The sequence below is a fragment of the Athene cunicularia genome (assembly GCF_003259725.1).
Source record: "Athene cunicularia isolate RWA chromosome 1 unlocalized genomic scaffold, athCun1 chr1_part1, whole genome shotgun sequence".
Taxonomy (NCBI): Eukaryota; Metazoa; Chordata; class Aves; order Strigiformes; family Strigidae; genus Athene; species Athene cunicularia.
Genome location: NW_020799091.1, coordinates 128,132,050 through 128,159,615, shown reverse-complemented (window position 1 = coordinate 128,159,615; position 27,566 = coordinate 128,132,050). Strand labels below are relative to the sequence as shown.

Here is a 27,566-nt window from a genome sequence, read left to right as displayed (position 1 = left end):
GAGGGTAGATATTCCAGCATTTACATATTAAATTTAGTATTTCCAACTTCTGCTGTGCCCATTGTATCTGCTGACTTTTCCCACCTCAAATTTTCTTCTATATCTGTTTATCCTCCAGATCAGATAAACTGTGCTAAAAACAGTCTACGCCAGTCATCATCAAGAAAAAGAATATGCAAAGTTGACTGGGGAATAATTTACTATTGATAAATATTGTGCCCCCTTTTGTATATGATTTTTTCAGCAATTTTTTTTTTTTTTTTAAATGTGCTAGTCACCTCAAGAAACTGGAAGCCAAATTCCAATAGCGGTCAGGAAGAAGTTTTTTATGATGAGGGTGGTCAAACACTGGCTCAAGTTGCCCAGAGAGACAGTAGATGTCCCATCCTCAGAAACATTCAAGGCCAGGTGTGACACCAATCTGAGCAACCTGATCGAGTTGAAGATGTCCCTGCTCATTGCAGGGAGGTTGGACTAGATGACCTTTAAAGGTCCCTTCCAACCCAAATTATTCTCTCTTATTTACATTAGGCAAGTTCAAAGACAGGAAATAAATCACAGAGTTCTCATGCTGTTCTCTGCATGGGTTCTGTGCAAGGAGTTTGAAAGCTAACTCTTACAGAAAGTAATTTTTCAAGAGAAGGCATATCACTAAAAATATCTGCTACTGGATTTTTTTCTTTTCTTTTTATGGAGAGCAGATACAGAAATCTATAAAGACCTAGCACTGTTAACTGAATTCTGTTCTGCCTCCTGAAATGTCAATATGTTGTTTTGAGTTTCAAGGTCAAAACTCTAATTATTGTTTATAGTGATGAAGAACACAAAATCAGAACAGGGCTTACACAGCTTATACTTCAAACAAGCTTTTAAAAGATGATGATGTCACAAAGAGGAGTGCTTTTGTAGAAATGGCAGTATGTGGCTCCATCTTAACAGTATTTCTGCAGGTTTCTAAACTAGTAAAAAGACTACTAGGGGGCAAGGGGAGGAGGGGGAAGCCATCAGTTCTCCCCTACCTGCTACTTCATATTCACTATGACAGAAAATTCATCTACAATTACAGCAGTGATTCACAGTTCTGGTTAATGTAACACATTGTTCTCATCCCCATAGACCACCAGCATAAAATCCAAAGGTTTTGGGAAAGACTGACAATACTTAAGTGAGCAAGACCAGGAAACACTTTCAGTGCAACAAAAGGAGTCAATTCAAAAGTATGCAATTGAATTTCAGTGACAGTCTTCTGTCAGTCTTTCACTGGAGCATAAATACACATTCAAGTAAGAGAAAGACATTTAAATTAAACACACATAAATGCAAAGGTCATGATGCTTATTATAGCACCTGCAAGAGAGGAGGTGTAGAATATGTTTGCTGGTGGTATTTCAATACAAATCAGAAATGCACTGGATTGAGCTTTTCCATTATCTACTTTGATTATCACAGGGTGATTTGGCTCAAAGTCTAATGCTAGATAATAGTCCTTGGGTTTTTATAAAACAAAGTTTCTATTACTAGCCCTGTTGGACAGAAATGTGAAGACCATGGATTGCTTTCCACTTCAGTTACTGGAATGAAACTCCACACCCCTGGGAATATAAAAAAAGCCTGAAATGACCCTGCATTTCTCTGAACATTTCTCCATTTTTCTTAAAGTGGTCCTAAGCAGATGACAAACTGACAGACTGGCACAGCATTATGCCTGGAAGGGAACTGTGTGGATGACTCAGTTGTTTACTGGATAGTTTTAGACTTTCAGAGAGAGAACAAGCACGTGAGCACACAAGTTTCTGAACTGCATCTGCAATAGCTCTTATTTTTCTACTCAACATTTCCTCTCCATTTCTTTCAGTGCTAAATTGTAGCACACTACCCAACATTGACAGCTTTGTTATAAATCAGAGAAATATGGTTCATAATCCTACTCTTCCACAGAAAACAAAAGACCAGCTTCAGCTCACTTGGGAGATTAACAGCTCTGCTAAAATTTCACACTGCCTAAAGACACCTCAGCAGGTCATATGTGGTCTCATTAGGAAAAGAAGGTCCTACTTCAGAACCTTCAAAATCCTCCCAGGAATAGCAGTCACTTCTTTTTAAAAGCTTAAAGTGCATTCATGTGACAACAAAACAAAACAAGCAAACAAACACATCACCAAAAAAAATAAAACCCAAACCAAAACAAACTCAAAACAAAACAGTCCTACTAAGATAGCAATGTTGAAAATGCAGCTGAGACTGCAGTGCTTCAGAGGGCCCTGAATGCCAGCTAAGTAGTTACAGTCCTTTTAATCATCACAGTGTCAGCAACTGTCTTCATTCCTGAGCTTAGCTACAGGTTGTTTTATTTTTTCAGTTCTGTACCAAATCATAAAACAGAACTTCAGTCATCTCTCTTTGCTATGAGAGCACTGGGATTTTGTGAAACTGGAGGAAGATATTATACTATATGCAAGCGTCTGGGAGAAGGCTTACTGATCACTTATTTACAAATTGATGAAATCCCATTGCTGGCGTTTTACTCATTTCTGCAGGGTGTTACAAAGTACAACAAACCACAACAGACCTTAGCTCAACAAGCCCACTAGCTTGGTGCAAGTATCAGTGCAACAGCAAAGACACTTAAATGTAGGAAAGAAAAGACTTCATTCATATATCATTAGCACAGATGCCATGAACTGTTTGTGAACTGTTCACCAGCAGAGTTCTTCAAGGCTGACAAATGTGTGTAGCATGCTGGAGTATATATGAACAGTTGCAGCAGGTAACTGTTATGGCAAACTATCTGTGTTGTGGAGTAAAAAAGAGGCTTCTTAGACATCATAGACCTCCTCTTCCATGGCATGACCAACTTCTCCACGAAGCTGGTGGAAGGTGTTGCACCTCAGGATCTCCCAGCCACGGTGAGAACTAGTCCTGGATGTGCTCCGTGACAATGACAATGCAGACAGTTCCTTCTTGTACAGAATGTCTCTACTGATTTCTAGCTTCTCCAAACCTTTGTCATAATTATCCCTATCCTGAGCCTTAAACGCTTCTGTGTAACACATCAGCTTGTGTTTGTTGGGATCAACCCTGTCTTCAACTCTGTAAGAGGATTAAAAAACATAAACTGAATGAAGTAGAAACATGCCAGTTTCTCAACAAAATCAGTCATATGAAGTAAGCCTATCCCAAAAATATGACTACTGATCCAGATATTCCAAGAAATCTACACAGGAACAGGAAACTGATCATAGGCATGGTGCTAGCAGCTGCTAGCACGCAATTATCTCATAGATCTTCATCCCCATCATTGACTTCAGTACCCTTATCTGCCCATGGTTTCCTTTAACTCATTTTCCAGTCATGATTTGGCCTTTCCATTTTGCCATCTGTAAGCTATCAGCAGACCTACCCTACCTGATTCTAGGTTCAGATCCTTTCTATATACAAATATATTCATCCATTGCTATTGTTCTTCTCTTTCCTCCTCTGATACTCCATGGCTGCAAGCCTCAGGATGTCATTTATCTTTTGCTGAATTTTTATTTAACTGCTCCACTTGTACCAACCCTTCTCTACATTACTTCTAACTTGTCTTCTGAAGTACTGTCCCACACTATATACAGTGAACATACATGTCATTTGACAGAACTAAATCACACCAACATTTCTTCTCATAGCATCCAGTGAAGAATTGTTGCTGGGATATTGCTCTTGCAAAGTAACATTTTGCACCTTGGACTGAAGGTCTTGCATATTGGTACCACTTTAGGTCTGCTTGTTCTGCCCAGAAAACCTGAAAATCTACAAGGTTCATTTCTCTGCTAAAACCTGCAGAAAGTCCTATTTCATAGTCACCACTCTCCCTTCTGGCTTTGTAAGCAAAAGATGATGCAGTTAGAAATGACGCATGCCCAAAGTTAATTTTTTTCTCACCCTGGCATAAATACTGATTAAAATAAAAAATAACGCATCTATTGTTATGTAGACTACAGACTGTTTGTTTGTTCTTTCAGCGCCTAAACTGAAATCCTGGACTTAAGCCTTTGTCACCTGATGCAGCCTTTGCAAAGTATAATATAGTTACTAGGTTCACACAAGAAAACAAATCTTGCCTTTAGTTATTCCTGTTCTGGTTTTGGATAATCTGTAAAGCAGTTAATTGAGGCTGAATGCCTGCCTATTCAATTGATTCTGCCTTTGCCATTTCATGCATCTAATAGATAGGGACAGACAACCAAGCACACCAGTGAAGTTTTGTGATACTTATTATAAAAAGTTTGAAAGAAAAATTCAGGCCTTATAACTGACGTCATTTCTGGGGTCTGTCTCCTGCGACTGCTGGATTAGAAAACATCATCTGATTTCACAATGAACTGCACAGCAGGGCTTTCTGATGGGAACAGTGTTTGTCTATCAATCACAGACAGAAAACAGATTGGGGTCTGTATTCTGGAAGGGAAAGACTCCAAACACTCCTCCCCAGGCCACTGGAAAGGCTCTTTATTAACATCCATACATTGGATTCTTCTTCTTCTGGGATCCTTACATGCACACACTAGAAGAGAACTGACCTGAGATACCATCGGTCCCCTAGCCCATACTCCCTCCCACAGATTCCAGAGCGAGGCCAGAGACATCGTGGCAGCTTCCGCTCCAAAAAAAAAAAAAAAAAAAAAAAAAAAAAGAAAAGCTCTCAGATGAATTAAAAAAAAAATAATAATCAGACTCTCTTTCAAAATTAACAGTTTTATAAATACTGACACGTTACCATACTTCATTACAGCTCTATATGTAATGAAGAAAAATCAGAGTCAATACTCCATTTATTATAGACCAATTCACTATTTTAGTCCTAACTGTGCCATGTTGGGAGGAAGTAAAAGTGCTCAACTGTTAAATTTCTTTCCTTTTATACCTAATGGCATTGAGTATGGTAATTAATTTGCAAGCTAGAGAAGAGTATTTATATCTGCATTAACTACCATGAGAACTTACCAATGCAGCCACACAACTACATTTAACTATTTGACTTACTGCTTTCACACAGAAAAATAGTAGGAAATGGATTTCCTGTTGAGCAGCTATATAACTCATCTGTTTGAATTATTTTGCATTTTGATCTAGAGTCAGGTCAACTTCTTTTAATGGATCTAAAGATGTTACTGACCTACTTGTAATCATTACCTTGCATTCTATCTCCTCTCAGTCAATCCCTATGATTTAACTCTCAGTTACATAGAGATGTGATTTGTAAAAAAAGAAGCAACTTTAATTCTATTTAACAAGAGATTCCATGAGTAAGGAATAGCTAGGACAAGAAAGGCTGTATGTGTTCTAGCTGCTATTTGAAATAAAGTAGGAATACCCACACAGCAAAGATATATTGGACGACAGTTTCACATGGAAAGATGTGCAGAGGAGTAATCCTGCATATAGAAAGGACGGAAGAAATTTAGTGGCTGATGCACAGAAGCTAAAAAACATAATTAAAAGAACATGGCTTATTGGATTAACCTCTGAGAAAAGTGAAGGACAAAGAAAGATTTTAAAGTACCTCCTTTAGAGCACAGATGGCAAAGTAATTACACCATCAGTAATTGCATTTTTCCCTGGACAACCTTTCCCCTTCTTTACTCAAAACAAACCCACTACCACCTAAACTAGATTACCTGGGCTCTCCAGAGCTCATCCCGCTCATGAGCCACTCTCCAGTGGGTGTCACCCATCATGGCTATTAACAAGTTGAGCATAAGGAGGGTGGCAATGATGGCGAAGGCAAAGTATACCACACTGTACATAAAGGGCAGGTCCACATCATAGTTTGCAGGGCCATCAATGATAGTAAGGAACAGCTCAAAGGTGGTGAACAAGGACATGGGATAGTTGTAGAACTGCCCAAGGTTTTCAGGGTTCTCTGTCTGGAAGATGATGTAAAAAGCTAGAGGAGAGCAATGGAAGAAAAGAAAAAGGAGTTTAACCCATAATTTAAAATTGAAATTCCCATAGTTTAACAATGGGAATCACATTCCAAAAGCAACAACAGTGTCCTATAAGAGATGCTGACAACACACAGTGGTCCGGGAAGGTGTTTCTATACTAAAGCAGTATCCAGCATAACAAGAGCAAACCCCTGACTAGAAACCACTGGCCTCCATTACAAAATTAGTCAGAATTACTTTGATTATTTATTTGTTCTCAAAATAGTGATATTTTCTTCTTCAATAATACAATAAATGTATGTATGTTAGTCGCCTTTTCCAAAGACAAATATAAATGCAGCACGTTTTTAAACCTTGCCATATATATGTGGAATTACGTGGATTGTCCTAATTTCTGTTACCCTGGAAAGAGCAAGAATTTCAAACCAAACTCATGAGAACAGAAAACAGTACTGGGAAAGTGACCATGCTTAAAGAAATAGAATCTATACATCATTACCACCTCTGTCAGCTAACTTAGAGGGCAACCTGAGAATAAATTAAAACCTACACATTTAATACATATTGAAGAAGTTGGCAGTGGTAACATATTGCTGTTTACCTTTTGTAGACTCACCTGATGCAAAGCCTAGTATCACCACAGCCATGAGCCAGCAAAAGCGCATAAGATCTCCAAATATCATCTGCAGAGCAAAGACAGAGCCACGATAAAGGCCCAGCTGTCCCACCAAGTAACAATGCAAGCCTATGCAAATTATTTTCCACATTATAAGACAATAAGTGGACTAAAGGAAACTTCTGCACTAAAAAGAGAAATGTGGAAGCCCCAGACAATCTGTGCACTTGCCATTAATGCTAGTCCTGAGGGAGAGAAAGTATTCTTTCAGTTCTCCCTATCTGCAAAGAGGTGTCAGGATATGTGTAACAAACCCATATTTGTTTGTGTTTTATACCTTCTGGATCATGATGGTAAAGGGTCCAAGCATCTGGAAGCCTCGTGCGAAGTACATGACATTGCACCATCCTAGTACCAGGGCAAAGGACATGGGCACAACCTCACCAGTTGTGCTGGTGAGACGCATCACCATGGTTACTACAATCATGCAAGCATATGTGATGCTGCAAAGGAAGAAGAGACAATGAAAAAAGTTCAATAAACAAATCTTACCCTCCTTTTTTATTTCTTTTGAAAAATTCCAAGACAGGCACATACAGCCACCATCCCCATAAACAGAGACCTCTCAGCACTGTTAATTCTACCTGTCCATTCACCTGGCTTCCTACACACCAGTAAGAGAAATAAATCAAGAGAAGAAATACTCTAAAAGAATGGGGAAAGTAACTCATCTGTCAAAAGACAGTAGTGGGGAAAATCAGGGACAATATATTTATTAGACTTAAAAAGTGTGTACTTACACAATTATGTGGAAAGGCCCTCCTAGGATGGTTTGTCCAAAGTATTTTGCTGCTCCAACTCTAAGAATATCTGGGATCTAAGAGACACATCCTAATGACTTTAGGACTCAGACGGATTACATTATACTATTAAATGTCATGGTAACCACCAGTATTCACAGGATCTTGGGTCCAGCTGCATCTGCTTTGTTTGCTGAGTCACAGTTTGAGTTCTATATTACTTTAACAACAGAATGATTCTCTGTGGGATGTGACAGAGATTGCTGGAAGATATAAGAACACTTTGGCAGATTGAAAGAATTTTAGTATGTGGCAGAGAGGTGTTGCAGCCCAGAGCTGTGAGCCTGAAGTTCATATAGATTACTGAGATCAGACAAACAGCTGAGCATCAGAAATTAAGACAAGAGAGACCTTCTTAGGGAATCAAAGGAGTTTGTTATAATTCTGACTGTCTTAGCTCTAGTGTAGCCCAAGTCCCAACCAAACACAGGAAGAAGGCTTTGTCCTGAAACATGTATGGGCAGAGAAAAAGCTCTTTACAAGCCCTGTTTTATTTCAGTTCTCCCTGGCTTCATCATTTGAATTTTCTCATATAAATGTTTTGGTCTTCTATTTCATATTACAATAAAATCAAGTGGGGGATGTATTTATTTTAATTTAAAGAACATTTTCCCTTTTTTGGAGAGTTCATGGTAAGTAGAACACCTAAATATGTCCACCACAGAACTGTGGTTGAGTAAGGCTCATGTTATAGGTCCATACAGACACTGACCTCCCATTAAATACCAACTTTTCTGTGTATGCACAGAAATCATTTCACCTAGCATCCCTAAACACATGAGTATTTAGGGGTGCTGGGTGAAGAATCTTTAAGAATGTCATGCCATAGCTGGGATTCAGCTGGACCCACATATGGTGCTAACGGAAACTGTGGCATTATACTGTAGATAGCATTTAAAAGTGTGGCCAGTTCTTCTAATTGCTGCTTCTGCACCTGGAGTCTTCCTAGTACATTGTCACAGTCTCTGTTTCGTTCAATAGATATTGTTGACAGTGTCTGTTGCCACAGATGTATATCAAAGCACTTGGTCTAAGCAAACAACCCCTACCAAGTTGTGAGCACAAATTCATGTTCGTCTAGTAAGTAAAATCTGTCTTGATGAAACTGGAAACTATATAGCTGACTGTTTCTCTTACCTCAAGGATCAAAATTACTACAGCTCCAATGACTGTGATCAGCTCCCCCACAAAAAAAAAAAAAAAAAAAAAAAAAAAAAAGGTGAATTAAAATAAAATTAAAGGGAGTGAAAGGAAATTAATAAAAAAAAAAAGGAAGGGGGAAAGAAGGTCCACTGTTAGTATAATAAATATAACTAGGTCTGACAAGGCCACAGGAACTAGCCCAGCCCCAGCAACGGCAAACAGAACATACCCCATGCTCCTCACTGACAAAGGTCAGCTGGCAGAAAGAGAGAAGGAGGACAACTGCAATAGCTAGGAACTGGGAAAGACTCAGAATTTCCAGTTAAGTTTAGGTTAGATGACAACTGCTCAGGGCTGCCTATGGGGCCCTGACTCCTATAGACACAATACCTGCAGCATTTTCTGGACATAGATTGTATTGTCTCTGCTGCTTGTTTTGTTGCCTGTTCGGGGTTTCAGTGGTCGGTAGACACAGCACATAGTGAAGCAGACCATGTAGAGTATATAGAATAAAGCCAGGAAACAGAAATAGGGCCGACCATACATATTCCACTTCAGGCTCACCAGCTCCTTCACAGGTGTTAGGTCCAAGATCTGGCGTGCCTGAGAAAGACAGAAAGAATTAATTGCCATGAGGGCATTTGTTTAAAAGCATCATTCACAATATTTCCTGGGAGAATGTTAACAAACTATTCGCACATACTCTGTACAGCTTTAGGAAGCTGAATTTATTTTTCAAAAAACAGAATGCTCAAGAGTGTTTGGATTTGCTCAGTTTGCCAGTAAAGAGTTTGGAAAAATAAAAGTAAAAAATATATCCTGCAGAGAACAGCTTTTGAGTAACAGTGGGAAGGACAAGAAAAGCATGTTAGATACTGGAATGTGTGTTGTCTATTTAGGCCTGGATGCATACACTTGAGACAGACCTATAATCTAGATCCATGAATGCAAATATATGAGAATATGTTACAGCAAATAAAAAGCATTATTTAAAATAGCATTTGATAGTATCCTTTATGAAAGACCCATTATCTTTTACAGGGCTACCGGTAGAGTATAAGATATATACATATTAGGGTTGGGCTAAATTTACACTCTCAGAAGGTATATAAATCCTGTGAACTCTAGGGATTCAAACACATACAAAACTAATTCTATTCACGAATTGTCTTACTGTAACTGGAATCAGTTTTGAAGAATATTCTCATTTGTTAAGCAAGACAGCACAGTGCATTCTACAGCAGACACTCTCCTCTGTGTAAAATATACATCTTAATGAAAACACAGAATTTAAGATAAGATAATTTGGATTCTATTTTCAGCTACAGAAAAAAGTTTCTGTAAAACCTTGCAAAATTCACTTCAATGTTTTTCTCCAAATTGGAGTTCTGCATTTTTACATGTAAATTAATATTGTTTCAACAGCTATTTCTATCAACTTCAGTAGCATCTGTGGAACTCTTAATCTCTAGGAAACGTGTCAAAAGATCCTTTAGATTATTAGCTCTCTTTGAAAAGCTGACACTGATATTACCTTAATTTAGCAGGCAACTAAGAGGACATTGGGAAGATTTCCAAAGTTCCTTAATTTCTGTCTAAATGTATCCTGTTAATGGACTGGATTATTAAAAGTTTTCACCATTCAGCTATGATGAAAATTCAGTATACCCACAGTGATATATACTGTGAAAAAAACCAGGCTCTTTGAACTCAGTTCCTTTACATTATTTTTATCACAATCAAAGTTTTAGCCCTTCTTTTTAGAATCTCAGTGGTGCAGCTCAAATATATCTAGAAGACCACATACATTTCCAGAAATAAACAGAAGCTTCAGTGAGCATCTTGCATGATATGAAAAATAATGCTGTTGCATACCCTGAGGTTGTGTTTCTGTCACAGATATGCATATACATACTGTGTAGCTGAGAAATTCTATACAAAAAGAAAGCTTCATCAAAATAGTTGAGACCATAGTTTTAGAAGTGACAAAGAGGCTCTGTAAAAAGTAAGAGCAGTGGAGTTATGAGCACTGGAGGGAAGACTCCTCTCCTATCATACTACAGTTCCTTTCCAAAAACTAACATGAAAAATCCAGAAATCTTCTTAAGTGTCCTCATGGTTGATCTGGTTGATATGCACACATGCATATAAAGGGTAAAGAAAATACAGTAGGATGTTACAGGAAAAAAAAATAAATCAATGTCTTTTCCTCTGTTGAACATTGCTGATTTATGCCTCTGAGTAAATCTATTGATTTCCTGGTGGGATGACAAGTATAAAACCTGTAAAGATCAGGATCACTCCACTCTTTTTAACTGTTTTCCTAGGAGAAGATGAAATCACAGCTATATGAACTGTCCAACAAATGTCTTTACTTCTTCCTACAACTCTGCTTCATCTATGTCCTTAGAGTATCACAAATCCATCACACAACTCCAGGTACCTAAATGAGGTGTCTTCATTAGTGACGTGGTTAACGTAAGATTTCTGTCCTTGTAGGCAACAGGGTCCTACACATTGCCATTCAGCTCACCTAAGATCTAAACTGTTCTCTGGAGATACTTAGTTACTTGCATTTCTCTATCATCCACATGTAAAATACAAGGACTCTGTATTCCTTAATTAAACATTGCAGTTGGAAACAAAAATTAGATAGGATGAATCTAGTACAAATACACTTCTTTAGCTTAATTTGTCCAATGTTAACACATAATATTGCATGTAAGAAAGTAATTACTCTCAAACCCACCCAAAACTAGACACTTCACTTAGTAAAACAGTCTGTGAAGAATGAACCACAGGGAAAGATGTTAAATATGTAATGCACTATTGGGATGTATTCAATAACATATTGACAAGAGCACTATGCTGATATAAATAAAATGGAAGAGAGAATATTAGGGTCTTTTCATACTGAGTTCTTTTGAAAAATTTGTCCTGTGATTCCCTAGTGGTCATAAACTACATAGAGTATCACTGTGAGTAAGTATGTTCCACAGAAATGACAGATCTTATTTTCAAAGTAGATGGATTTTACTGACTCAAGTTATCATGGCTTCCAATATCTGCAGTAATTTAAGAGTTGGATATCTACTTTGGAAACAAATGGATCACCTTAAAGTATTTTCAAAACAAAATCTTCTTTTTTATTCGGTTATAATCCATATTCTGTCAAAGTGAAAGTAAAACAAAGATACTTTGTTTATTTGTGCTTGCAAACCCAGAAAATCATCATGGAGTCTTTTTGTGTTTTACTGTCAACTCACTGTAATTGTCTAGTGTCCATCCCCAATCTGGAAGAAATCAGTATAGCTGAACCAAAGTTATAATTGTACTGGTTTCCTAGAGTTGAAGAGTAAGCCTGTAGTCCTTCACCTGTCTTCCCTATATGGAAGTGTAATTTCTATTGATGTAGGTAGAATATGGAAATACTCAATCTAGAAACAGAACTATGGCTGGTATGTTTATGAAGAGTCAAAATTTCCTTTGTAGGTCAAGGGGATCAATCCACTCCAGAGATAGTCAAAAGCAGTTGGATTCAGCTATTTTAAGACAGTCGGTGTTATTTAATTTGCAGTTTCTCTACCTATAAAAAAGGGAAGAATTTATTTGTCCGTTCTCACAGAACACATGCAGGGTTCATATAAGCAGTAAGTTACTATTCCAAGAATCCTTTCAGAGGTTGCCAACTGAGTGCCAAAATGTCAACAAGGCCTTTTCTGTAAAAGGGAAACAAAGGCATACATATAATGGATTGGAAATTACCCTCAGTTCTGATGGCATCTTGAGGGTAAAAAAAAAATCAACTAAAATTTTTCTGATAAATCTTTGAAACGTTTTTTTTTGTTTGTAGGAACTGAGAATGACAGAATATTCCTGTTAGTACATCAATACAAGCCTTTTGTATCAGATGATTTAGGATAAGAAAATTGGAACATTCTTCCAAAAGAGATTAGTACTTGTCTAAAGCTCCATGGTTTATGTAAAAGCATTACATTTTAAGTTTCTACATTATTATCTGGGTGATACTTAACTGAGTCATCTATATCAAGCCTTCAGCTTCTGCTGGAAGACACTTAGAGCATAAGTAGGACAAACAGGGTACTTTACCCCTTGCTTATGAATTTGACCCATGCACTTTATTAGATGCTTCTAGACGTACTTCCTGTTGTAATGTTTAGGGGACTGCTGAAATAAGCAAAAAGGAGACGTAAGTCACTTGTAAGAAAAACTTCTTACTGCACTCTAGATATTTTCCTGCTCTTGGTACATTGCCCTGTTTCCTCTAAGTCAGCCAAAGACAAAGTGCAAGGAAGATGTATGTTTGAGCAAATGGACATGGTTCTAACAGAACTCTTGAATGACCCAAGAAATATCCTAAAGGATCAAAACTGAGAGACAGCAAACCTAGCTAGATAGCCTTAGGTGTTCTGTTTTCTGTAGAAGTCAGTATTCTAGAATTCTTTGCACAGGAGAGTAAATTTTCAAAGGTATAAGTTTGAAGCTTACTATAATCTCCCTGTAGCTTAGTTCCCTTCTGTTTTTTCCACTTTTCATCCACTTAAGGGCCAGAAAATATATCTTAGTACCTATTTGTGTATGAATCCCCCATAATACAAGAGGAAACTGCTTCTGATTGTGGCCTAAATATGCTCCTCCAATACCAGACTGGAAGGGTATGATAGGATGGAGTGACACATAGGATTCTTCTAGAGGAGACAGCAAACATTTTGGGCCAAACATATATTGAATGCAAAAAAAGAATAACTAGTTATGCCTGTGAAAACTGCAATTGCTCATATTTAATAAGAGTATTCTGGAAAATAAAGAAATCATAGTATCTCATAGTATTTGGGGACATCCCATCCACTGAAATTAAGACTCTTTGATTTGCATGCACTGTATGTTGGAGTAAAACAGAGGCACTGTATTCTGCCTTCTTTTAGGATTATTGTTTAGTCTTCTGGACAACTTGTAAGATTGTTCTGTTTTTTGACATAGACTGCTTTCTCATGAATTTCCACATGTAATACCACACCTAGAAATTTAGAAGATTTTAAATAAAAGAAAATGAGACTTTCATAGACTTCCTCCACACTGTGCAAAGTTCTCCAGTAGCTGAAGCTTCTGTTGGAGAAGTCTGATTAAACTTTTGATAGATAGAAATAATACAAGATGGGTAGAACCGTGCTAATTAAAGTGTCCTCTGATTCATTTCCTGTCCTATTAGGATTATTTAAGGTGATTACAGCTGATGGGGTAGTGTACCTTGAAAGTCATCATATCTGTCTAAGCTTGCCATTACAGTCTATTTTTATCTCAGTGATCCCTTTACAAGTTTTTGAGCCTACAGAAGAGATAATTCTCTCACTTTGTTTTGAGTCATCACCTGGACAAGCAGTACCATTAAATGAAGGGAATAATAACAAGTGGTTTTAAAATGCACTACAGTTTAGGATTTCTGAACATAGTTGTTTCTCACAAGGACATTGTGAGTGTTCACCAGTATCAGTTACAGAAAGCTACTTGCTAGAGCTACTCTAGAGGTACTTGTTACTGATATCCTTAAGCCTGGTGAGAGAACTCTTTAATGAATCACACAATGTCACTGCCTGTAGCTTGTTCATTCACCATCTGCAAGTTTCACACCTCAGAAGAAACTGTATATTAAGCATCAGATGTAGCCAGATCATTAGTAAGCTGCTACATTTCATATATTCCCTGAAGTACATGGTCAAAGTCCTTGCTCTGTGGATAATAAAAAAGAGCTTGAATGTTCTAAGTCATCTTTCTTCTCCTTTTATAATCACCATGGTGTGCACATAGAAAACATGTGGTGCCCACAGTACCTCTCTCTTCTTGGTTGAGACAATGAGCTCAAGGAAGGACTGATTGTCAGCCCAGGAGTCAATCTCTGTGAGATCATAGAGCACAGTGGTCAAGGGGCCAAAGGACCAGAGATTGTGCTTCCGCTTCTGCATAAGGTATTGAAACATCTGTGGAGAAAAGAAAGGGGTCAAGTTTTCCAGTATGTAGTGTATCTTCAATGAGAACAAATAAAGTTGTTAAAAACCCTTAACTGAATGTATTTTCCTTGAACCTGGCAGTTGTTGTGGTTTTCATATCTCTCAGAAACAATTACAGCAGGTAAAGAACTTTTTCTGATTCACATTTAATTATTAACTTGTGCTTGAGGCAAAAGATGAGTGATTTTTACTCAATTCTCATCAAATTGGTAAAGTTATTTGACACAGCTATATATCTTGACAATAGATTTGAGATGGAATTATATGTTAATTAGAAAAAAAAAATCCTTTTATACTCCTCTACAAGCTATCAGGAGAGGTGTGGCAAGGGAAATGATCCTGCCCTTTGTGGATCTGCAGAAGAAACACTAAACACCTTTGTCTTTTTGTTGAGGGAAGGATGAGAGTTTACATTAAATAATGAGTTCTTGTCTACGAAGAAATGTCTGTGGATACCTGAAGAAGTTTCCTGTGTGTCACATTTAGGGTAATGAAAACTAGACATCAAAGACAGTAATTTCAGTCAGACTTTCAAACAATTACTTGGGGTGGATCTTTCTGTTAATACCTGTTTAACTCAAATGCTTCAAAAATTGGATCAAAAGATTTATTCTTTAAGCACTTGTTCCTTTCATTAGGATAAAGAAATTTCTTATAAACAGTTTTCTGGTCCTACATGAGACTTCTGGAATTAAAAAAAAAAAAAAAAAAAAAAAAAAAAAGACTTGTTATGTACCTTCTAACCACTAAGAACATGCACAAACTCCCTTGGTCTACATGACATTATTTCAAGTTCTCCATTTCTATTTTGTATGGAGGCAACTGTGTCACAAACTCACCACAGTGTTGCCCTCAACTCCAGCCAGTTTGAATGGAGTAAGCCCCTCATTGTTAGGAATGAATTCAAGTGATCCTGGTCCCTCTTTGTTCCTGTCATAAGAAAGTATGAGGCTGTACATGTGGCAGGCAAATGTCTTATTAGGTTGGAGAACCAGGATGTGAAGAACAGTGTTACCTATGAAGGAAGCAGACCAGATAAAGTATGTGGAATAGCCCAGCCCTCTGCAAAGACCGGCAACTGACTGATGGCTTTCCTTTTGCTCACATCCCTCATCCCACAGCCATTTATAATGAGAGAAAAATATGTGCGGGCACAGATGACAGAGTCTGATTTTAAAGTGTCCATATCCACTGTATGCAATTCACTAGGTCCCACAGCACATACCTAGATAATCTCGAGCTCTAATGTCAGCTCCATTTTCAATGAGCAACTGTACAATTTCCTCATTTCCCACACAGGCAGCAAATGATAAAACATGTTCTCCTGCAAAGAAAGGAATGGTGTGAAAGATTAAGACCCCAGCAGGCAGGAGAGGTTGAAGCATGCTGAGGAAAAGCTATCCATGCTATGAAGCCAGAGGTTATGAAAGGAAGAGTTACTTCAGGTAACCTGTAAATTTCCTGCCCCGCTCCTCATCCTACTCAGAAAGGAAAAAAAGACCTGCCCTCCACAACACTAAAAGGAAGAAGTATTCTTTTCAGGAGATTATCTTCACCAGAAGGCTGACAAGTAAGTTGGGGTGTATGCTACTAGGAAGACATTAAATTATATTTTTTATGCAATATATATTTTTGCATACATGAAAATATATAAATTGTGTATGGCACATTTATATTTATGTAGTATTTACATACTCAGATGGAGTGTTGCTGTCTGCTAAAAGGTGTGTGACACTTGAAAATAGGAGCCTCTGCTTATGTGGTTTAGACAGAGACTAAATTAAACCTCCCTTATATTCCCTTATCACTCTGCTGGTTCCCTCCCATAGCAGCAAGGGGAGAAGATAAGGCTGTACCGAAATAGAGAAGGTTCTGGGAGCTGCGCCTGAAGAACTGCCCAGTTGCCTGTGCTGTGCAGGCATTGGCCCCTCTCTTGAGTAAAGCTTTCACCAAAGTGATGTTCTGGTTCACTGCTGCAATGTGGAGAGCTGTCTGCCCTGTAAGACACAGAAATAAAACCTTTCCTTCCAAGAAAGCTGATCAATAGCCTGCAGTTCGCATTTCAGTCACAGTAAATTGCAATTTTTTGGGACTGCATCCATAGTGGCTGTAAGATTTAGCTTTGAAGTTTTCCCTGTTGTGTGCAGAGGGCTGGACTACAGATTTTCTAGAGGTGCCATTCTACTTAAACCTTTTTATGAATTCATGAAAACTGACTTTGCAACCTGCCAAAAAAACCAACAGGATGCAGTTTCTAGGTTTTTTTGCTGGGGGAAAACAAGACATGTCACACTCTTTCAGGAAGCACACTGAAAGTTGTGTGACTGAGTTTGCCTTCATGGGACATGAAGATAAAGTCAAGACAAAGCTCCCAAAATAGTCTTGCTCTAATCCTTCAAACTAGTTATTAGAATTTTTAAAACCCCATCATTATTATTTTAGTGGTTTCAAGATTCTGTCTAGCATTTCAGTGTAGTCAGTCAAAACCATTCTTTAAAAACGTGGCTCAGAGTCTAGACTTAAAAGCAGTGGCCACATTCGTTTTCAATCCCCATTTTTGTCAACTGAATAATTATTTTTCTCTCCTTTCAGAGACCAGGTAGGGATCCCCTTTGTTGCACATGAGTAAATTAGATATATCCTTGAAATCCCACTATAGCCAACTGTTTTGCTGATCAGGGATACCAATTAAACTCAGACACCAGAGTGAAAAGAGCAGGCATATTTTACTTAAAATAAATAAATAGTGTAACAGAATAATACAGAAAACATACAGTAAGAAAAGACAGAACAGCGCGCTTAAACGAATAGGAAAATACAGGGTAATGCATCAAATCATTACTACCTGAGAAAGAGAATAGTGATTAAGAAAGATACATCACCACTTGCATACTTTACCATCATCCAGATCTGCAGTCGCTGGGGAACCCTGGATACAGCGAGGGTTTGGAGAGCCTGTCCCAGCAAGTGGGAAATCCTACACAGTGCATCCACCCACAGGTGAGGCTTCCAAAGTTGCTGTGAGAGGGTCCAGCCTTATATACCCCAAAATCAGCAAGCCAGAATAGCTGGCACTTCTGTTTTAAGTGAAAATATCTGGTTTCTTTCTCACGTTTGATTCCTGCAGAGCCTGGCCAGGGCTCAAGGGAGAAACTAAGGGAGTTTCCCAGCTTATCTAAATCATTTATGAGCAAGGTCACATGCCAGCTCACAGGGCCAGACAGCTGTCTCTGTTACCCTGTTATCTTGCCTATACACAAGGAAAGATAAGGAGATTAGATATAGATATAGATATAGATAGATATAGATATAGATATAGATATAGATATAGATATAGATATAGATATAGATATAGATATAGATATAGATATAGATATAGATATAGATTTTTTTTTTCAAGATAAACATGTTTAGTACAATACCTACTAGTATAATGGTTATCATCTATAAAATATACAGGATTCATCTATAGGTCAACTCTGGCTTGGGCCTATTGTCCAAGCCTTAGCACTTCACCAATGGGCCCGTCTGTGATTAAGGGTTTCTCAATTATGCACTTGCATGTTTGCACATGGGTTTAATATAATTCCACTTTCCACAAATGGCCAGGAGCCATATGTATGTTGGTTTTGCTATGTAACACTTTAACAATATACTGAATGATGAACAGTGTAAGCCACTTTCCTAAATGTACAGGTAGCGTACTGAGATGTACTGAGAGTACTGCCCATCATCATTCCCTGAGATGTTACCTTCATAGAGCTCTGATGTCATCCTCTCATTGACAAGCTCAGGAGCTGCTTCCATCAGAGTCACCGCTGCCTCCACGTTATCATACAAGGCAGCTACATGAAGAGCGGTCTCCCCCACTGCACCTAGAAACAAGTAGTAGAAGTGAGTGAATTGTCTAGACATTCAACTATGTGGAAGAATTATGGGAGTCTAGGTCCTCCGTTGAGTACTGCCAGGTGCCGCTTCATAATATGACATGTAACAGCCAAGTAACTGCACAGTTTCTGTCCTTCACTCCATTACAATCTGAAAGCCCTCTAGAAAAAAAGGACTATCAAGCTATAAACCTCTGATCTTCACCATTCCTTTAGGGTTTGATGAGCTCTCCAAGTCAGAAAACTCACTGTGCTGGGTTTGTGTGTGTGGCACCGTTTTGGTAGTGGGGGAGGAGGTTCCAGCAGGGGTCCCTTGTGAGAAGCTTCTTGGACGTCCCCTGGCTCCAAGCTGAACTCCTCTCTGGCCAAGGCTGAGCCAATTAGTGACAGTGGCTGCAGCTTTGTGGTAACGTATTTAAGAAGGGGAACATGGGAAGAGGAGTTGGCCTTGTGAGGAGTTGGAGTTGTGAGGGAGACACCTATGCAAACACCAAGGTCAGTGGAAGAAAGGAGGAGGAAGAGGGCAGGGATGTGCACCAGAGCATAGACCCCCCTGCAGCCCATGAAGGTCACTGGTGGAGCAGATGCCCACCTGCATTCTGCGAAGGACCCCACACCAGAGCAGGTGGCTGCACCCAAAGAAGGCCAGGACTCTGAGGGAAGACCATGCTGAAGCAGTTCATCACTGGGAGGACTGCAGCCCGCAGGAGGGACACACGCTGGAGCAGTTCATGAAGAGCTGCAGCCCACGGGAAGGACTCACCTTGGAGGAAGTTCATGGAAGACTGTCTCCCATGAGAGGGACCCCACACTGGCGCAGGAGAGGAGTGTGAGGAGTCCTCCCCTGATGAGGAATGAGCAGCAGAGACAATGGGCAATGAACTGGCCGCAACCACCATCCCCTGCTCCCCTGCACCTCTGTGTGGGGGAGGAGGAAGAGAAATTGGGAGCAAAGCTGAGCCTGGGAAGATGGGAGGAGTGGAGGGAAAGTGTTTTATTTAAGATGTGGTTGTATTTCTCCCTGTCCGCCTCTGATTGATTATTAAATTAAGTGATGGTGGTGGTGTTCTTTAAATTAAATTGATGTTTCTTTTCTTCCCCAAACAAGTCTGTCTTTTGCCCATTAACCATAATGGGTGAATCATCCCTCCCTATCCTTGTGTGGATTCCTGAGCCTTCTGCTGCATTTTCTCCTCCCCATCCCTGACAGGGAAGGCGTGAGCAAGCAGCATTGTGGTGTTCAGTTGCCCTCTGGGCTCGCTCAAACCATGACACTCATTTATGTTGTAAAGCTGCTGACATAGACTTAAGTAGTTAGAGTCTGATAATGCAAAATGTACTACTCTAGTTGTTATAGCAAGCTTTTGCCTTCCACAGAAAACCTTTTGTCACAAATAATCAAGTTACCTCTCTGATAGATATCACAGATTCCATCAGTGAGAAGTTTCCTAATGGCTGGGAGATTGTTCTCTTTGGCAGCCTGGAGGAGTGGGGATTCCCAGATCCTGTAGTCAAGAAAAGTGGCTGATAAGAAACACAGTCAAACACATGGTGCCACTCTCCAGAGCTAACATGGCCTTTGCTTGAGACTGTACATATCTTCAACATTTTCACTGAAAGATCAGTAATGCACACCTACCATCTCAGGTATTTTTTGAATGCAACAGAAAAGAACCATCAAAAGCATGGCAAGTGTAGTGCTAAAAGCCCAGGTAGGCTGACTGATGCTTAACCATATAGTGGCAGCAGAGGGAAAGCCAGGAGAAACAAAGAACCAACTCCACAATGTTTCTGGTTTCTCAAAATACAGCCCACATTTTGAGACACAAAAGATAGCAAAAGATGGGTCATTTGATACCCCTCCTGCCACTAGACTAGTTATCTCAAGAGCAGAGATAATTACCTCAGGGCAGAAAAAGCCAGTAAATTTTTTTTTGCACAAAAAAAAAAAAAAAAAAAAAAAAAAAAAAAAAAAAAAAAGTAAGTTGTCATATGATCATTTCCATAATGAACAGAAAAGTACAAAGAAGAATTTCCCATGTCATAGCAACACTTCCTATGATATAATGAAAAGAATGAGCTCTGAAATGTTAGTTCCTCACCATACAAATTCATGAGGAAAATTCTGAAAGCTTAGCTATACTATTTCTTTCTCTAGTGCTGAGAAAATTGAGGAAATTGTTGAGAACTGAGATATATGCCTGTCCTGGGAAAAAGCATGCCATCATATAAGTCCCAGACTGAATGGTTCACTTATAGATGAAGAATGCCCTTGAGTCTTCCATGAGGGTCTGGGTTATTTCAGTAGATCCTCTGAGACTACTGAAGAATTTACGAGGACAATCACCAAACTTCACTACAGCAAAGTCCTTTGATGCAAACAGGAGATAAAGGGAGGTGATCCTCCCCCTCTACTCAGCTCTGATAAGGCCATACCTAGAGTCCTGTGTTCAGTTTTATAATCCACAGTACAAAAGACATATGGAGCTATTGGAGGGAGTTCAGCCAAGGGCCACAAAGATGATTATGGGACTAGAGCATCTCTCATATGAGGAAAGGTTGAAAGAATTAGGACTGTTTACCCTGGAAAAGAGAAAGCTCAGGCAGGGTTTTATCAGTGGGTAAAAGCACCTGAAGGGAGGGTGCACAGTTACCTGCAATGCCTGCTTGCTCAGCATCCAAATAAACTTTGCCAATGTTCAAAATGAAGAGTTGGCCAAACAAAACCCACAAAAAAAATAGAACAAGATCTATTCATTAGGGGTAAATATTTGTTATCTTTGAATATTTTCTGATTTATCTTTTAATTCATAAAAAGTGTTTTGGGGTGGGGTTTTTTGATTTTTTTTTCTATACAAATAAAGAATTGTAAGTAGCCCAATTTCAAGAGCTAAACATCTAAGGGGAAGCAAGACCCTCAAACCCAAAGAAACAGCCTACGTCTCATGAATTTTCAGTATGAAATAGAGATTCTTCTCTCCAAAAAAGGATAAATTCAGTTTTAGATCTCTGTTCTGATGCAAATTTTATGCTTTTATGTCACCTTTAATTAAAATGTTTAATTTGTTCTTAATGTTTAATTTGTTCTTAATTAGTTAGCATGGTTCAGGTCAAATTGTAATGTGTGATATGGAATAAATCTAAGGAACGTGGTAGAACAATGACAAATTCAAGATACAAACAAGGAGAAGATCAGCCCTCATCTTCCTACCAGCTCCAGTCTGTCCTTTTACTACAGTCTAACAACTGGCAATATACTGGATGTTAGTCTCACACACACACACAAGAAAAAAACATGTGGGACAAATACATTAGTCAAACTATATACCTGAAGGTATATTCAATGGTTTCTGCTTGTGAAGATTTGTCCCAGATTTCTTCCTTGTATTCTTGCATTATTTACTTACAAGGTTTTGGAGATACAGTTTATAGGGCAAATACTATATAAAGAAATAGGTATTTTGCATTAAGTCATAACACTGATGCTAGAATAAGTTATCTATGAATATAACTCTATTATAAGCCACAAGAAAACCCACGTAAGAGAGAGAGAATATAAATGGTCTATTGCACAAAATGTTTTCTCAGAACTTGTGCTTATTAGGTATAGGATAATTTAACAATAAAACCACAGGAAAACAGGCAACATCAGTTCTATGGCTTATAGAAATATATATTTCTTGCCTTAAATTATTATTTTATGAACAATACAATCTTGAAGAAAAAAAAAAGTTATTTGATAATTCATTATCTCTGGATTTGATCAACCTGAAATGTGCAATATCTGCACACCTCTATAGCAGAAAGATACACACTTGAGGGATAAAGCAAAACAAGAAGTATCAGAATTACACAGATAAATATGAATCATTTGAATAACTGTAAATTAATGGGCGTGGGCTACAAGTAATAAAAGCTTAACTTAATATTGTATTTATCATTCCAGAAGAGCAGCATTTCCTGTCACCAACAGCATCCCATTACCTAGGTCACTAGAAACAGACTAGAAAACTGCTGAAGAACAGGTGAGAAACAAAAACATTCAGAATATAAAGAACCATCCTGAAAAAAACAGGGAACCATTTGGAGATACTTTTATGTGTCCTTGAAACTCTTAGCCTTGTTGCTTTGAGAAGTATTCCTTCTTTAGCTTAATCATTCATCAGTTGTGTTAGTTGCCAATTACAAGATGATTTGATGAAAACACTGCATCTAGAGTCAGACAAATAGGAACAAAATAAGAGGCACTTTGAGCAAAAGTTGTAAGATTCAATATCAGTGAAACAAGTTCACCACTTCTGCCATTATTTTGGCTGAAAAAGACACTGTGTTCCCGGAGAACGTAAATTTCAAAGGCAGGACGTAGGAAGAAGGTGGGGTTTCAGTAGTATGAACAGTATTGCAATTAATATGTTGATACTTTATGGGGTAGGTCTTTATCCCTCAAATGACCTCAGAGAGGAGGAAGGATTGGGCAAGAGACAGTGTGGGAGGATGCAAACACAATACCCTTCTCACAAAAATCTCCAAAGCCCTTGTAAACAACTAATTAAATTACAGACCTGCTAAGAGCGAGATAACCTAATAACTACAAACTCAGATTTCAGAAATTTAGGGCAAGATTGTTAAAGCTTTCAACTCCAAACTGGGCTTAAAGAACCAGAGATACCACACCAAACATCAAGGTGGTGAAGAACACAGAAGTGTTGGTAAATGTCATTGGCACACTGCCATGTCTTGCATGTTTACACCATATGCTTTTATGCTCATTTAATCTTCTATCCCAGAACTGGGGAAACATTTTGCTCTCATTTAAAACATACCATTATAATTATCAACGAATTTTTAATACATTACAGCAATACGATAAGCATGTAAATGTCAAGAACTAGGTGAGCCAAATCCACTAATATGAAAAAGTCATCAGAATCTAAAACCTTAAAAATGTTTTAATTTTTTTAAGTTTTGCATATTTGACCAATTTTCTTCCTGACCCATCAAACACAGCATGAATTCTATATTTTACAACTCAAGTTCCTGTGTGTCAAAGCAGCAGCAGGTAAAATCTGTAACTTAAGTCTCCTAACAGAGATGCCTACAGTAGATGCTTAGTTTCCATAAAGTACCCTTATGTCACTGGATGAAGAGGCTGGTTTTCAGGGAATGATTTAGCGGAGATCTGTTTAGACACTGTAAATCTAATTTAGCACATCTAAATTAAGCTCCTGTTCTAAATCATTCTCGTCATCAGCTATGGAGTCAAGGGACACTAAGATCCTAATTTAGCCAGCTAAATTAGGCCTATAACACTAGGCAGTACTGACACTGCCTTACAGGATCAGTTTAGGATAAGCACAGCTGCACAGCTAACCAGTAGTTCTGATCGGCAGTGAAAACCACAGCAGTATCTACCCAGAAGTGCTCTCGGGTTCTTCTTACTCAGCTAATGAATGAAGCTGTGTTGAGACACTTTGTAAGCCTTGATCGCGTATTACTATCAGTCAGTTTTCTTAACAGATGGTTCAATGATATGTTCAGGAAGCTATGAGTTGTTTTTCAATATAGGTGAGGACAAAATCAGGAACACCCGAAAATCCATTGTGAAACAAAGAGAAGATAGAATGTAGGTCAGATTCTGACTGAGGGAGTCATGTAAAATAGTTTTAAACAAGGTTAAGGATTTCACAAGCACTTTCTGCTGGTAATATGCACCCTTTGGGATTTAAAGCCTCTTAAGCAGTTATTCTGGAGTGCATCCTGCTCATTACTCTTATGAAGAGATAAATAATGCAAGGACAAATCCCTAAGTCTTAACTCTTTTATAAAAGGAAGAATTTGGATTTATAGGTTTATTCTTTTTAAAACAAGGAAATACGTTACATATGTGAACTGTCTGGACAACAACCAAGTCAAAGCTTCTTTTTCAAGACTGAACTCAACAGAGGCGCAACTGAACATGTCTTTCTCTTCTTTCCTTCCCTTCTCAGATTCCACCACTTGAGTCATTCACTGTATGGAATCTGCCTATTGTTTGTTCTAGTTTAAGTTTGGCATCTACTAGCTTCATGCTTTATCCCCAAAGCTATGTCAGTTACTGAAAGTCTAAAGTAATTCCAACTGAGCTATAAATTAATCAACAGGATATTATTTCAGCTTTCTTTTCCTTCCCTGTTGTGGTGCTCAGAATATCTATGCTCAACACTTAATGACGAAATTGCCAAAGGTGATTGATCTTCTCCCTTCCTTCTGCTAGCATGTTTATGTAAATGTATGTAAGACTTCAGGAGAGCAAAGGAGTGCTCAGAGGAAGGTAACTGGACACAAAGAAAATTAATGCAATCATCTGACATGACGCTACAGAATGAGTTAAGAAGTAATAACACAAAGTGAAGAGGAGACAGGTAACAGGGCCTTGGACAATCAACAGGGTCAGTAAACTTCTTCAGCACTGAGGGCAAATCTCAACAAATCAACTGGAAACTCTTGTGCATGTATTTTAAAGCCTCTTCAGCTGACAGAAGACAGAACTTCTATGGAAATAAATTATACAGGTTACTAAACTACTAGTCGATGGTACTAGAGAAGAAACTGATAGATAAATATCTGAAGGGATAAGACTTCCCTATCTACCACACTAAGCAATAGAAATCTTGCTCAGTCACTTCCACCAGGGCAATCTCCTTGCATCAGTCTCCCTTAATTCTGCATCTAAAAACAATCTCATGCTAGAACTGGATTAACAGTTCAGCAGATGTTAGTTATTCCTTATTATTTATTTATTGAGTTATTCATAAACCAAATTTCTTCTCTGAAGCACAACCTCCTCCTGCATCAAATCTCCCAACCCTCTTCAAAAGGAATTTTCTTGCAGTTTTAATCTAGGTTGTGTTCCTCCCTCTGTGTTTGATTAGTTTTCTCTAACAACTTTTTAATTTGGGACAGGTTTTTTTCAGAGCACAATTTTCATGTTTACTTCTTCACAAGGAAACCTATAGTGAAGTTTAAGGCAGCAAACAGCTTCCTACATCTATGAGCCTATGCTACATCTTAGGCACTGAGGTCAGATGTGTGTATGTCTGTGCATTCTTGGGCAAATATGAGTTCTGGAGGACCTTTACACTTGTGAAATTAGGGAGGCTTGTTTTCCATCAGGATGAAGGTGTCACAGCATAAGACCAGAAATGCTGTCAGTGACTTTATTTTACATGCAGCAGCAGAGTTTCCAACAGGCTGTTCTTTGTATATTGACTACTCAGAAGCACTGTTATTAAAACATATTACAAATGAAGTGGTGAAACTGGGAGCTGGCATCTTTATCTCACTATCACCTTTGGAAGCAAAGGAACCAATTAATACTGGCAGGCATTGTGGATTTTAAGGCAGGATATGACATTAATTTGTGCACTGAAAACTCATTAATGGTCAGACAAATCAACAGCAAAACTATGGTGATATCTCTCATTCACTACTAGCTTGAGAAAGATTTGTTTTCAAGGTAAGCAAAGCACTTTGTGAATATGTCAATGAGACTAAAGAGCCACAAAAAAATCTGGAAGTTTAAGAGGATTTAAAAGTTTTTACTGTGACATGCTTAGAATGACCACAGCTCTCTGCAAGTTATGCAAATTGTCCAAGCACCTCTAATGTATTATTTCTTATAGTGCAGTTTTCTATAGTTAATTAATGTGTAAAAATGTTTTGGTTTGATTTTGTTTGGCTTTTTTTTTTACGATGTACCACATAAATTAAGTATTTTATTGTCATTAGAATAATTAAGCCTTAGAGCATCCCACAAAGGCCAGGTGATACTACTAATACCTAAGCAGCAGCTGTGAGAGAGAAGAGACACACAGAAGATAGAATATTTATCAAATCAAAGTTAGAGAGGCAGGCAATAACATAAAAAAAAACCCAACACATTGATTGTCCTGGATCAGTGTACTCATTTGCTTAAATTTATTTGTTAGGGGTTTTTTATGAACAGTGCAATTCTCATATGGTGGAAATTCAAAAATTTACACGCTAGATAGATTTTGTTCACATTTCCTTAGAACCTCTTACACTGTAAGCCAGACTAAAAAAAAAAATAAAAATCAAGCAGTGGATCTCATAATTTCTGGAAGATCTATTAGACTGTGACAGGCATCTGCTTCCTCTTCACCTTGCTATCAGCCCTGAATTTTCCTATCTGTTTTTTCTTCCCCTGATTATGAACTATGTTGGATTTTTATGGTCATATGCTCTAGACTATGTAGATCCCAGAGTTTACTTCCAAAGATAACTCTAGAATGGACATCTGAGATGTGACCACTGTCCCTGGGACTCCACACTGAGCTACAGGCTGTTTAAAAAAGGAGATTCTTGAACGGAAAGAAACCAGCAGAGTAAGGCAAAACCAACTCAAAGTCCTCTTTAATATTAGGACATTGTATGACATCTCCCGAACTTGAATGTCCCTTTTAGGAAATGTTATACACTGCAGGATTTAGGCAAAGAAACCTCTCACTGTGGATACTGCTGAGATTAACTGCCACTAAGATTCAAAGAACTATTACACATAAAGAAAATTAATAGCAATTCCAGTGAAGGTGAGAACTGCTAAAACAGTTTGCTTTCTGGTATTATCATCACCAGTGGTATTATCATCACCAGTTGTAGGACAGGAAAAAGCATTGTTTTTCTCATACAGACTTTCTGTGTGTAGTCAAGAGCATGCTAGTTAAATAGAAACATATTTACCACTGGCTTTCAGTAAAATAATAGTGGAATTTAATTGCTGCTTATTACTGTATGGATTCCAGCACTATTAACACTAAGAAGGACTCAAGATGAAGCCACAACACTGTAATTCCACACAACAAAATGACAGAATGAAGTAAAAGCCCTCGTGGTTTACAACAGATTTTCTACAAAAGAAACATTTTATAAAAAGTAGTTCCAATAAACAAGTCACCACAGAATGTTTTCCTGTTGTGTTTTTCTACCTGTACATAGTTAAGAATATGAAAGATATAAGATTAATTTCAGATCTCTGCAAAATGTTCATTTTCATTCTCAAATTCTGATCATCTCCGGAAACAGGAAAGGAGAGGGGGAGGGGGAAG

General features: G+C 38.2%; 1 protein-coding gene across 1 annotated transcript in view; it reads right to left on the bottom strand.

The window, feature by feature from the left end:
* Nucleotides 1-447: 447 nt before the first annotated feature.
* The window catches only part of LOC113482293 (transient receptor potential cation channel subfamily V member 6-like), a 29,711-nt gene continuing 2,592 nt past the window's right edge, over nucleotides 448-27,566 (bottom strand). The window contains 14 exon segments of the mRNA XM_026852797.1: nucleotides 448-3,090; nucleotides 4,563-4,655; nucleotides 5,647-5,929; nucleotides 6,547-6,613; nucleotides 6,884-7,049; nucleotides 7,347-7,423; nucleotides 8,544-8,596; nucleotides 8,906-9,152; nucleotides 14,399-14,545; nucleotides 15,415-15,590; nucleotides 15,801-15,899; nucleotides 16,432-16,572; nucleotides 18,328-18,450; nucleotides 19,870-19,967. Coding sequence (XP_026708598.1) covers nucleotides 2,817-3,090; nucleotides 4,563-4,655; nucleotides 5,647-5,929; nucleotides 6,547-6,613; nucleotides 6,884-7,049; nucleotides 7,347-7,423; nucleotides 8,544-8,596; nucleotides 8,906-9,152; nucleotides 14,399-14,545; nucleotides 15,415-15,590; nucleotides 15,801-15,899; nucleotides 16,432-16,572; nucleotides 18,328-18,450; nucleotides 19,870-19,967 — 2,044 coding nt within the window. The 3' untranslated portion in view covers nucleotides 448-2,816.